This window comes from Carlito syrichta, unplaced genomic scaffold (assembly GCF_000164805.1).
Source record: "Carlito syrichta isolate Samal-C Ts95f unplaced genomic scaffold, Tarsius_syrichta-2.0.1 Scaffold314115, whole genome shotgun sequence".
Classification (NCBI taxonomy): Eukaryota; Metazoa; Chordata; class Mammalia; order Primates; family Tarsiidae; genus Carlito; species Carlito syrichta.
Window position 1 is genome coordinate 27,628 of NW_007258211.1, and position 13,881 is coordinate 41,508.

General features: G+C 46.2%; 1 protein-coding gene across 1 annotated transcript in view; it reads right to left on the bottom strand.

The window, feature by feature from the left end:
* Positions 1 to 13,881, bottom strand: part of CLASP1 (cytoplasmic linker associated protein 1) — a 241,921-nt gene that overhangs the window by 15,544 nt on the left and 212,496 nt on the right. The window contains exons 36-39 of the mRNA XM_021719081.1: positions 10,398 to 10,548; positions 4,486 to 4,729; positions 2,619 to 2,809; positions 741 to 869 (exon numbers count right to left, since the gene is read on the bottom strand). Of these exons, the coding sequence (XP_021574756.1) occupies positions 741 to 869; positions 2,619 to 2,809; positions 4,486 to 4,729; positions 10,398 to 10,548 (715 nt within the window). The remainder of the gene's footprint in view (positions 1 to 740; positions 870 to 2,618; positions 2,810 to 4,485; positions 4,730 to 10,397; positions 10,549 to 13,881) is intronic.

The following is a 13,881-nucleotide window of genomic DNA, read 5'->3' on the forward strand; positions in this document are numbered from 1 at the left end:
GTGTGCGGGCACAGAGACGTTGTGCCAGGCCCCCAACAGGCAGGGGAGGTCCCCGCGCCAGGAACCGCAGGGGTGGCTTGCTGGCATTTTAAATGTCGGGAAGTGAGCCGAGGGAGCGTGGCAGGGCTGCCTCGACTTAGCCTTACCTTGCAGAGAACAGCATGGAAAGGGGCCCGGAGGAGGCCAGTACAGCAGCGTGCTGCCCACTGTTGGCAAACACAGGGCTGGAACTGCCGCCGGCCCCCTCATTTAACTCTCACAAGAAACTCTGTGAGAATCTCTCTCCCTGTTGTACACACAAGGAAACTAAGGCTTCAAAGGTGAAATGACCCGTCCACACATCGGGAGCAAGAAAGCGCTGGGTCAGGGACTTGCATGTCTGGATGCCAAAGCTAGTCTCCGTCTCCTATAACACACTGCCAGAGGCTGAATGTCAGCAGGAGGTGGCAGCACCCTCCTTTCTACAGAAGCGACTTTGGGAAGCTGGGCCATGGAACGTCTCTCCTGGACACAGGGAGAGGGAGCCAGGAACCGAACAGATGGCCCCGCCCTGGGACCGCGCGGCTGCTCAGCCATGCTGATGACAGTGATGGAGTTCCACTCGTGTTTTGACATGGGCCAAGCTCCGAGGAAGGGGCTCCTTTTAAAGCTGCACAGCGATTCCAACCGCTCTCTCCCCACACCTCAACTGTTCCTCCAGACCCACCTGTTCAGCACCCCTGATCGTCCGTCTGACTTACCTCCTTGTGGGAGTCTTTGTGGGCTTCCAGTGTCTTCATGATCGTCAGCTCAGCATAGTTTTTAAACCTTGCTGGCTGATTTCTCAGAATTTCCCGCAACACTCTCAACGCTAGCGCTCGAATAGAATGCTGGAGTAACAGAGAAAAGTAAGACATCAGCAAACAACACACAGTGCTCGGCTGCACACACCAGTCAGCAGGGTTCAGCAGGGCCGAGCACCCGAGTCAGGGTTCCTTGCCATCTCACAGGAGTTTACTTGACACTGGCTCTCCATGATACAGTCATGATCTTGACATTTGCTTGGCACAGTCAGTCAGCTCCCTGAGGGCAGGCACTATGTACTATGTCTTAGTGTGACATTCCCAGGACTCAGCACCTAACAAAGGCTTCTTGAATGAGCCTTGTACCTGAGACCAAATGGGGATGAAACACCCATATTCACTATCAGTCTCCCGAGGATTTCCAGATCTCCTGAGGCTTTGGTCTACAAATTAGCCTCCTGTAAAATGTACCAAAGGACACGTGCGAAGCAGCTAAACATTTCATAAACGTGGCCTGTAAGGCTGTGAACTCTCTAAGAACAGCTGGAGGCCTGTTGCTATGTGTGACCTTCCATGTGATGAGATCACTAGGTTTCTACAAGTCCTGAGTTGTTTAAGGCCAAAGTCATGCATCTGGAGGAAAGCCATTCCAAATAGACTCCTAATCTCAATAAAAGAGAATAGAGTTTATACCAAACAGAGCCAACAAGTACATCCTGATTCTTTGTCACTCATCTGTACAATTCACACACAAATACACCACTTATCTGCCCTCTACATGACATCACTTCATCTCCTGATAGAGTCAACCAGGCATAACTGCTTCAGTAGCCAATACTTTGTTTTAAGAAAAGTAAAACAAATCTTTTATTACCATTCTTCTACCTGTACTTATCTCTAAACCAAATCATTAATCTGAAGCACCAGAAAGCCATCTGAGTTGCCACAGCATGCAGCAGGCTTGCCCTCACCTGGCCGCCAGGCAAGTCCCTCCCTGTGTGACCCTGGGCATGGACTATCACCTCCTGGCAATCCTCCCATTCCCACCTCTCTGGCTCCTCACCACAGCACTTTTTCCTTGTTTCTGCTAGTTTACACAAAGCCATCGTAGAGATGGAGCTTAATTCCAGCAATCCCCAACATCCATTCCGGTCTCCACAGAAGGGCCCAGTTGCACATGGGAGAGGGCGGGACTCTGACTCAATTCACCCCTCTTTGGGAGTTTCTGCTAAGTGCCATGTGTGGATCACAGACCAGGCATGTCACAAATGACGAGTCTCACATTCTAATGTCCCAGGGTGACAAGGGCTTTTTTGCTTTAAAATTAATAATACAAGAATCACGGTTCTGGAACCTGTCACTTCACCGAGTAAGATTACTGGGACTATTAACATATTTAGGGGAGAACCAAGATGGAATTTCATGGAATGCAGCATTTAGTAGGGTCTTCTAAAAAAAATGAACGTTTCTATTTCTCAATTACACGTGAGACAAAAGTGACACTCACAAGCAGTACTGCATCCTAAAAGACCACGTTCTGTGCAAAGGAAGCTTAAGAAATTCTGTGATCAAGGGACTAGATGAACAAGCTTCCCTCAACTGCTCCAAACCCAGTTACAGGCAGAACCTGCACCTAAGCCAGGATGAAGCCTGTTGCTGATAAAAACATCACCCTGCTAGTAAGTACTCAGAAAGCATGTGGAACATGAACAAATAAATGTTTCTACGTAAACAGTAAGCACAATCCAAAAAGTCAAGCTGAAGCCAACCCAGCAGGAAAAGGGTCCTGCGACCCCACCCCCTGGAAAGGGGCAGCGGAGGCCGAGGGGGCCTCACGTCTTTGTCTCCCAGGGTCTCCAGCAGCAGCAGCAGGATGGTCTTGAAGTGCTCCTCCCAGACACCCAGGCTGTCTTCCCGCGTGATCTTGAGCAGCTCCAGCAGGGCGCCCTTGCGCTCCTCCACCCGCTCGTTGTGGTTGGACAGCTCCTTCAGGAGGTCAGCCACCAGGTCCGAGTGGTCGATGGGCACTGGGGAGAGGGCACAGGACAGTCGACACTGCTGAATACTCAACTTTGAACACATAAGACAAGTCATCAGGAACTGCTGAAATGTGTATCCGCACGTTTCTCTAGCTTCTAAGATCGGGAAGTAGACACACAAGTCCGAAACAGTAGAGGACGCTGTTGGAAATGAAATCCCCACCACCCCACCTTTCTCTTAAAGCCTTTTAGTAGGCACTGGTGAATAAAGAGCAGCCAACATTCTAATCGCTACTCTACCTCGATCAAGAGCAATAACGGATAAGGCGAGCAATGTACCGATCCGACAAGCAATGCAAAGAAACAGCCCACTTCTCCCAGGAAGTGCTGGCCACATAAGCGCTGTACCCACGGCCTGCTGCCAGTCGACAGCTGCTTGGGCACGATGAGCTGCTGCCCACTAGCCACCAGCAGTCCAGTTCAATCAGCAGCCTGGGCCTCATGCTTCGGCCTCGAGGCCACGTGTGCTTTCCCACAGCACGTGGACTTCTCTTCTCCGGCAGCGTCTCCCCACTGTCTGATCCCTGAGGGTACGACTTTCTTTCCTCTGCACCTCGGTAAACCTGCTCCCTGCCTCTAGCAAGCTCTCCTTCTCATGCTAGTGTGATCACCAAGTCCACTCCCCTGACAGGCCTTCAGCTGAGTCCAGGGACCGTGTCTCTTCTACCTCTGGGTCCCTGGTAACTGAGAAACTTCACGACACACAGGAGGCCCTCAGTGAACATTAACTCTTCAGAGCGCTAACTTTAGTGTTTTAATTTAATTCTTTATTCCAACTTGAAAAATGAAACAGGCTCGAAGCAAAACAGATACATCTACATTTTAAAAAGCACTATCAACTGGAACAAACCAAAACGTGTAGCATGACAGTGAGGTGAAAAAGGAAGTTCCTGACAAAAATACCCTTACTCGCTGGTTACTCAATGACAGACACTGGTCTTAACACAGGGATTAGAAAAAAACAAAGCAACGCTTCGCCATCTTACAAACATTAGATAACCATGTCATATTTTGGGCAAATAGCTTGACCTTTCCAAACCCAGTTCTTAGTCTGTAAAAGGGGAATGATCCCCTCCGTCTCAGTTAGACGGTATACATACACAGCACTTACTCAGCACCAAGCACATGTCTTAGGAGTTTTCACTCAGCGCTCGGTAGACCTGCTCCCTCCCACCTCCAGTTCACAGGTCGGCCCAGCTCCAGGAAAACCCAGTCAAAACGCTGGCGTGAGAGGAGGGGAACGTCTCAGCCGTGCTTCGTGGAACTGGGGGTGTGGGTCGGAGGCCCTTTACGAGGCCCACCCTCATTCCCACGGTCGGCCTCGCCCGCCCGGTTCCTCAGAGGCGTCTCTCAGAGGGCAGAGGGAGCCTTCCTTCACCCCCCGAAGGGGCAGCGCTCTCACATCATCTGCGTGACTGCCTGCTTCCTGGCGGCCCCCCCACTAGCCTCCAGAGGACAGGGACTGCCTGTGCTTCTGTTCCCTGTGGTGTCCCCCACGCCAAGCACACAGCAGGCACTCAACGAGTCGTTCCTGAACAAACGACCCACCAGAACAGACCCAGCACCTCCATCTCCATCTGCCTGGCAGGCCCAGAGCCGGCCGGACAGGAGAGGAGGCACATGGGGCACTCGGGACGGGGGCAACCGAGCAGAGAGAGACCAACCGTCCCGAAGCTGCTCCATGTCGTCGTCGAACACGGCCTCCTTCAGGGCCGTCTTGTCGTAGGTGTTGATGGTGTCTGCGTAGGGGTATGGGCTGTAGTCTCGTGCTCGTGGCCCCGGGAAGGCACGCGGAGGCTGGGTGTTGAGGAGGGAGGTCTTGTTGTCCAGGGCCGTCCTGCCCCCTTCCACTTCGCTGCCTCCTCGGCCCTCGGTGGCGGGGGAGGCAGCGCCCCCATCGCGGGACACCTGGAGCACAGCACACACTGTCAGGTCCCTTCGGGGACTGTCACCGGGCTTTTCTTTTTAGCGCTCAGAAATATTAGGCGGGCCGGAGAGTTCCACGGGAAACCTAGCCACTGATCACAGAGCAGCTACTAGCCTTCCGGTCTGTAAATACCAAGCTCGTAAGCTGCCACAAAAGGAACAGAACAGACCTTATTTGCACCTATTCACTCAACAGTTTACACGTCAAGAGTGCTTTACTTTGTAACGCGCTGATTCGCTTGAGCCACACATTTTCTGAGAGATGAGCACCACGAACTTCGGAAGAGTCCCCAAGAAGCAAGAGTCCCTGATCACCCCACACCCTGCTCTCGAGGACTCTGCTGGACCAGAACTGCAGCCTGGCGCTTTCCACTCCTAACAAGGGCTTTCTCACAGAGGCCCTGACAACACCCGTGGCGAGAGGCCCTGCAACTACCCCCCAAGGTCTGAAGCGCCTCCACCATCCTGAATCTGCTGCTTGTGCCGCACGTATTCCTGCCCAGGGGTCAGCCGGACAGTGCCGTATCATCTCCCACAGAGAGCTCAGACCTCCCCGGCAGGTTATGCTTCAGATATTCCTCACTCAGGGCTCTTCTTTATGCTGGGTCAAAGAGTAGGGCTTTAGTATTTTCTGAGTTTTGTTTTTTCCCTGGTATGTTCCTTTTTCTGAGTCAAGGTCTTACTCTGTCACCCAGGTTGGAGTGCAGTGGCATGATCCTGGCTCACCATAGCCTGAACTCCTGGGCTCAGGCAATCTTTCTGTCTTAGCCACCCCAGCTGCTGGAACTAGAGGTGTGTGACACCACGCATGGCTAATTTTTTTTGTAGAGATGAGGTCTCACTGTTACCCAGGCTGGTCTTGAACTCCTGGGCTCAAGCAATCCGCCAGCCTCAGCCTCCCAATGTGTTGGTATTACAGGTGTAAGCCACCACGCCCAGACTGTGTATTCCCTAGTATATTTTGATTGTCTTCAACAAATCAAACACATGGTTCTCTGCCTGGCCCCTGTACCATGGTCATGATCCCCTTCATTCTCGGGGTCCTCTCCTCTCAGGTACACGGGGCAGTCCAGTTCCCTTTGCAGGGGGACTGTGACCTAGCAAATGTGGGCTGGCTGCTGGCAACAGGCAGGACACTATGTTTCCTCATCTCAGCACGTGTCTGCAGAACAATGGTGGAAAACGCTTCTGGGCAGCCAGAACACAATGGATTCCTATGGAAACATTTCTGCTTGTGCTGGTGACAAGACACGCGGCTCCTACTTCCTGCTTGTACATTTGCGTTTTAATCCAGCTATGGAAAAATAGGTGTAACATATCATTTCTAAGTGTTCAATTCAGTGACATTAAATATATTCGCATGTTGTGTAACCATCACCACTATGTACACCCAAAACTTTCCCATCGTCCTCGATAAAAGCTCTGCACCTATAACAACTCATCCTTTCTTCCTCCACCCCCAGGTAACTTATATTATGCCTTCTGTCTTTATGAATTTGTTAATGATAGGTATCTTGCATAAACAAAATCACACAATATTTGCCCTTTTATGAGTGGCTTACTTCACTTGGCATAATATTTTCAAGGTTCATCCAGGTTGTAGCAGGCATCAGACTTTTTCCCTTTTTAAAGCTGAGTAAAATAGTCCACAATGAATGTATATACCATATTTTGTGTGTTCATGTGCTGATGGACATGTGGCCTGTTTCCACCTTTTGGTTCTTGAGAATAATGTGTACACTGGTCAACAATTATTTGTTCGAATCCCTGCTTCCATGTATTCTGAATATATACCTGGTGAAAGTGCTGAGACGCATTTGGTTTTAATACTCACAAATAAGATTTAATGTCAATTTAATTAAGATGTTAACAAATTAAGACTGAACAAATTAAGACTGAAAAGGTGTAAATCAAAACAATGGGTTTTCTCTGGGTGAAAGAAAATTCATGGATGAGTCTAATTTTTCTTTTTGTAACTTTTAAAATATATTACTATTGTAACAAAAATCATTTATAAAAGAAGAGTTGCTAAAACTTCACACACTAAAAAATAAAGTTAAATCATCCCAATTCTAATCACCTTTAACAACGAAATATTCCTTTGTTAGCTTGCTATTACTACTTCAGTCTGAACCTGCGTGCAGATTTTACCCAGCAGGAATCCTGGAGTACATATCAGCTTATATTTTGATTTCCTCATTGTTCAAGCATTTCTTACGGGAATAAAGTTAGTGTAACCATCACGTGTAATCACATCACTCTCTCTAACTTGCTTTTTTTTTTTTTTTGAATTGGAGCCTTACACTGTCACCCAGGCTGGAGTGCAGTGGCACACTCACAGCCACCCCAGCATTGACCTGCTGGGCTCCAGCAATCCTTCCGCCTCAGCCTTCCAAGTAGCTGAAAAATATATATATGCCACCATGCCTGGATAATTTTTTGATTTATTATAGAGGTGAGGTCTTGCCAAGTTTTCCAGGCTGTTCTCAAACCTGTGGGCTCAGGCAATCCTCTCACCTCGGCCTCCCAAAGTGCTGGGATTATAGGCGTGAGCCACCGTATCCGGCTAGGCTTCTTTCCTGCTAGACAATGTCTCCTTGTCCAGCTGGCTCCTGAGTTTTTCACATTTAATTCAGTTTTATATCTACCTTAGCTTTTGGCTAAAAATGTGGTAACCAGTGGCTGAGATAGTAAATCTTTAACCTTCCCACTTCTTCCATGCTCACTTCTACTTCACCTGTGCCCGCCTCCGAAATTTGGAAAGTGAAAACTGTAAATTTGTATAAAGTTTATTAAAGAAGAAAAGCATGGAAGCCCAAACAGTGAGCCCATTCTTGAAGGAATGGTCTTGACTTTACACTAGATCACATATACAAGGTCAATGTATACTTTATATATAACAGGTCAACATGGAATATTTAATACAGGTAATACACCAAAAATCCAGTGAAGCCCTTTCACTGCACAGCTGGCCTGCCATCTCTGTGCAGCTTGGCCCCTTTCGTGAGAATGCCCTTCCTGAAACAGTTTCCCTCAACTTCCACGACACCATACTAGGCGGGTTCCCTCCTGCCCTCGCTAGCTTGTCCTTCCCTCAGTGCTGATGCTCCTTAAAATGCTGTCCTCACCCTTTCCCTGGTCATTTCACTCTTTTTTCTTTAGTTACCATCAAACAACTAATCAGTGCCTCTCAAATTGATCTTCAGCCTAAACTGCTACCTGAAACTCCAGACTGGTATAGCCAAAGACCTGACGGATGTTTGCTTGGATGTTTCACAAGTCCTGCAATTCACATATATTCAAAGCAGAATTTGCTATGTTCCAAAGAGGTCACCATGCACCTTTTCTCTTTCTAGGATACTATTTCATGGTCTCGCATCAGCATCTGCTCAACAGCCCATGAGACTCAGATTCTCCTGTTTCTGCACAAGCTCTGTTCAACCACACTTTCTCCAGAATTATTCTCCCTCCTGGAGTGACAGCAGTCTCCCTAAATGTAAGTGTGGCCATGATGCTTCCCTGCTTGCATGTCCTTCAGAGACTCTCTAGCGTCTCCAGGGTGAAGTCGAGGCATCGGCTGGGAACCCTCCAGATGTGGGTGCCCTTCCTGCGCCGGCCTCTGTGGCTCTGCTCTGAACCTCGCCCACCCCACAGTCCTCCCGTCCTCTCCTCTCCAGCCACCCCAAACGAAAACTCGCACCACGCCTACACCCATCTCTCAGCCTTCACACAGGCCCCCCTCCGACTTGACATGGCAAGTTTCTCCGGACCTTCGTGCTTCAGCTCAGGGGGTGACATCCCCTCTCCCGCACATCCTTCCTGGGCACCAAGGCTGGCCGGCAGGTCTGGATGCTGAGCCCTGACCACACCCCTCCACACTACCACCCTGCGCTCGTCTGCCTGCTTCTTCCCTGAGACTGGAGTTCCCAGAGAGACACACCGGTGTCTGGTTCAGGATCACCATATGCATCACATCGCAGGAACAAAACTATGCCCAGGACAAACAAAAGCAGAATGAGGAGAAAAGACATTTACCATCCTTCACAAAGACATCTGAGGATTATTCTTTTCAAATTTTGTAAATTTGCCTTGCACCTCTTAAAATCATACTACTTTATGGCTATAATTTAAAAAAAGACAGAAAGATAACAAATGATGACAAAGATGAGGAGAAATGGAATTTTTACACTGTTGGTGGGTATGTAAACTTAGTACTGTATTATGGAAAGCAGTATGGTTTCTCAAAAAACTAAAAATAATACTACCATATGATTCAGTTAATCTCACTGCTGGGTATATATCCAAAGAAAACGAACTAGGCACGGTGGCTCACGCCTGCAATCCCAACACTTTGGGAGGCAGAGACGAGAGGACTGCGTGAGCCCAGGGGTTCAAAACCAGCCTGGGCAGCTTGGAGAGACCTCATCTCTACAACAAATCAAAAAATTAGCCAGGTGTGGTGGTGCGTGTCTGTAATTCCAGCTTCTTGGGAGGCAGAGGTGGAAGGATCACCTGAGCCCAGCAGGTAAAGGCTGTGGTAGCTATGAGTGTGCTACTCACTCCAGCCTGGGAGACAGAGTGAGACTACAACTAAAAAAAACATGAAATCAGCATATAAGAGATATTTACATCCCTATATTCACTGCATTGTTCACAACAGCTAAGCTATGGAATCAAGCTAAGTATCCATCAATGGATGGATGGATAAAGAATATATGCTGCGTATATACAATGGAATACTATTCAGTCATAAAAAAGAACTAAGATCCTATAATCCACTGCAACATAGACGAGCTTGGAGGGCATTATGTTAAGTGATGTCAGGAACAGAAAGACAAAATACTGCGTGTTCTCATACGTGGTAAATAAAAATAGCTGAGCTCACAGAAGTAGAGAGTAGAATTGTGGTTACCAGAGGCCAGAAAAAGTGGGGAGTGGGAGAGGTTGGTTAATGAAGATAAAACTACAGTTGTAGGAGAAATAAGTTCTAGTGCTCTATAGCACAGTAGGGTAAATAGAGTTTTTTGGGGGTTTTTTGAGTTGGAATCTCACTCTGCTGCCCAGGCTGGAGTGCAGTGGCACGCTCACAGCCACCCCAGCGTCGACCTGGTGGGCTCCGGTGATCCTTCCGCCTCAGCCTTCCAAGTAGCTGGAACTCCAGGCATGTGCTACCATGCCTGGCTAATTTTTTATTTATGGTAGAGACGAGGTCTCGCCAAGTTGCCTGTGCTGGTCTCGAACCCGTGAGCTCTGGCAATCCACTTGTCTAGGCCTCCCAAAGTGCTGGGATTACAAGCTGAGCCACCGAGCCCGGCCCTGGTAAATATAGTTTGTATTGTGTATTTCCAAGAAGCTAGAAGACAGAATTTTGAAAGTTCCTGGCACAAAGAAATAATAAATGAGGTGAGGTGACAAATATGCTAATTACCCTGATTTGATCATTATACATCGCATACATGTATTAAAATACTACTCTGTACCATAAATATGTATAATTATTACATGCCAACTAAAAATAAAAGAAAAAACCTATTGTAAAGCAGGATAAAAATAATGACGAAGCTTAGTAACCATGGTGGTCAGTGTTCAGAAGAGTCAGCATCTGTCATTTAATTGATATACAGTTCTCTTTTAGCCTGGGAATACTTACAATATCACAGTCCTTTTTGCCATCTCGTTTGATTGACTCATTCAGATCCTCTTGGCTTCGAAAACTAAACTTTTCAATGGCTTCTGTAACTCCACGCAGAGAACTATAGATTTCTTCAGAGTTCAGGTTTTCTGTATCATAGTCCAGCATGCTAAAGATCAAAAACATTTTATTTCTTAAACTGAGGTACATGCATACATTTGAGACATGGGTATAAGTTACTCTAGTGATTTACAGAGGAAGGCATAATTATAGTTTTGTTTCTTTAGGTGATTTGGAATGAAAAGGAGACACCTTTGGTTAGAGTTCCACCACTGGACAGTTACACATCTTCTTTGTCATATCTGCCAAGCACATTCCATTAGCACTCAATCAGAACCAGTGGGAAACAACAATAACCACGAGAATGCAAGAAAGCAAAGAGTGACAACTGGTGACTGGATGCACGAGGTAATGAAAGTGGAAAAATAACTTTCTTATCTTGAAAATGGAAAAAAGTATTTTGGTTGTTACTGGTCTCAAATGTACAAACTTAAGGGGAGGGGCAGCTGGGAGTAAAGCTAGTACCACAAAAAAATTTTAGAGGAGGAAGGCAAATGACCTCACAAGACTGGGCCATGCTACCCAGTATTCAGTTCGGAAAACTAATAAAACTCTATTAACAACAACGACAACAGCAACACTATGACTCAAAGTCAGATCCACCCTCCCAATGGGCTCCTGAAAGTCTAACTTGCAGTCATCTAACATCACAGGAGATTGCTGTGAATATCAGATTCTTCCAGATGCTTCCATGTAGAGTTTTGCAATACAAGCAGATTTTATAAAAAGTCACATTCTTGGATGAATATCTAAAAACGCTTTTAGAAGAAATATCTGTCCCTCATAGAAAAGTGACGCCACTTGCTGTCTTTTTAGACGCTGAGCATAACAAAACATGAAATGAAGCAGTAAAGCTAAACAAACCTTTTTGGTGTACTGCAGTGTGTCAACAAGTGCTCTTTAGATGTCTGAGAAATCCCCTGAACAGAGAGAATCCTGAGAACAAAAACCATCACTTCCTTTCACTGAGAATATAAAAGAAAACCATAGGATAGAATACCAGCATAAAGCAAGCAAAACATGGAGCAACTGTCAACCAAGGGCAAATAGAAAAATCTTAGTTTAAATGTCCCCTGTTTCACAAAAGTACTCAAGAATTAAGATCAGATGAGTCCGTCTAACTTCCAAAAAGGCCTGAGCTATACGAAAGATAGCTAGGGACACCCAAAGAATCCTCGGCTGTATATAAATAACTATGCAACATTATGAAGGACTAAAGAAAAGCGACCTTCCTGTTCTTTGAAGTAATGAATAAAGAAACTAGGTACTAACTGGTGGGAACTCTTCCTAAGGGCAACACAACTGACCCTATACATTCTCCAAGAAGTAAGTTTCCTGTAACATAAACATAATTGATGTTTACTAAGCCCCTCCCCATTTACCTTGGGCAGATGAGCAAGACAAGATTTGGAGAGGTCTCATGTGGAGTAGTCAGAGCTCTACAGGTTCGAGGCTGCAATGATCCACGTGCTTTCTAAGGCTGGTGCTAGCATGTTCTGCTAGAGCACAAGAGCTGAACTCAACTCTCAGAGATGGAAGCTATTTGCCTAAAACTGCAAAAATGGCCCAGATAGAATCCATATTTTCTGATGAATGGAAGGAAATACACCCCGACTGTATCTGGAGGGCTCACAAAAATGTACGCCAACTCAAAGATTGACTCTGGCATCAAATGAAAAGAAATGTGAACCTTTGAACACGTTTACAGCTGAAATTCCAAGTACATAACGGCAGGAGGCAGAATAAAAAACCTGAACAGAATCCAAGATCTCAACCTCTCTACGTTCACAGCCAGGCTATCTGTCTACGAGGCAACACCCCTCGTAGGGAAGTGAAGAAAGCACAGCTGAGGCCGCGGAGGCTTCCTTCCCTGCTTCCTTTCCTAGAACATCACATTACTAGCTTATGTACGAACAAGGGCATTTATACATCTGGCCAGTACACTGTTTTTCACATGTAAAGATTAAGTATTATGACTCAAACAAAAAATATAGTCACAAGATGTAAAAAATGTCTTAAAATACTTTAAATCACAGCAACCAAAAACAATAGCATATGGCCCATGCAAAAGAAAAAAACAAAAACTGAAAGCATGATGGGATGAACAAGAGGAAATCTGGCGGAACGTTCGGGGTTTTTAAGGGATGTCACAATATTATTTTCCATATGTCGCTTCAGAAGATAATGTTAGCTGTCAGGTAATTCATCTCGTTACTTTTCACCTGAACTTTCTTAAAATATTTCATTTCTGTTCATTTCATAAGTTATGATAAATATAACTTTATCATTACAATAGCCTCTTTTTAAAATAACATAAAGGATTCTGCCAGGTAATGTTCCTCCTTCTCACTTTCAATGAATAAATTCACTCAAACTTCCAATTCAGGAACACCATGGGCATGACCGAGTACAATCTGAGGTGTCTACTTTTGGACTCACTGGCTTGAGATTTGAAGTATCTCCTTGGTATGAAGCTAAAACTGTGAGCTCCAGGTGAGAGACATAACTGCTTTCCTCTAGCAGGAAACAGATGATGTAACGGTCTTTGTTATTTTCAGCTCTGGCTTGATTTGTCTCTTTTAAAATCAATACCTGTTAGGTCCTCACTTCATAAAGAAAAACGAACTTCCCATGAGTGCCATCATCAGGGAGGGGTAGACACTGCGTCCTCACTAGCAATGTTTCAGGAAGCAGCAGGACAGCCTCAAAAGCTGACTGAAAAGAGACTTAGGTAAACCTCAGTCTGCTCTCTGCCCCACAGGCTGTCTTGTTTCAGTTCAGACAACCCAGGACATAATCCTTTGGGTTAAAGGTCAGGCTCTGGTCACCTGTAAACACCCCCATTAGACCCCAGAAGGGCTTCCCCAGGATTCTTCAGATCAGGAAGAGTTCCTCATCATTCAGGCAACAGTCACTGACCTTAGGGCAGGCCATGTCACCCAACACCAAAGCTCAATTCAGCCCTGGGCTTGCCCTCTAACGGATACATGTCCTCGGTAGAAAGGAGCATGGGAATAGGTCTCCAAGAGAGAAACCGGAAAGAGGAAGAATGCCTTCTGAAGTTTTCTTCTTTGTCACTGTGTAGGGAAAGAATGCTAAGTATGGAGTACGATTACTCATTCTGTGTCATGAAATTAAGAGGATTTTGGCACAGGACAAAGAGACAGACATAGATTCCCTCTTAGTTTTATGTAGCCAATAGTTTTCTAGATATGTCTCTATTCAACTATGTCTCCCTCCAATGCTCAACCAAAGTATAAGTATTTCCTAATGAATTAAATCGACATATACGAGGGGGGGACCCAAAAAAACTGGAATTATTTTTTGGAGGGCGGGTCCCTTGTTGTACACTCAGAATTTGTTGCTCCAGATCAAACAGTCA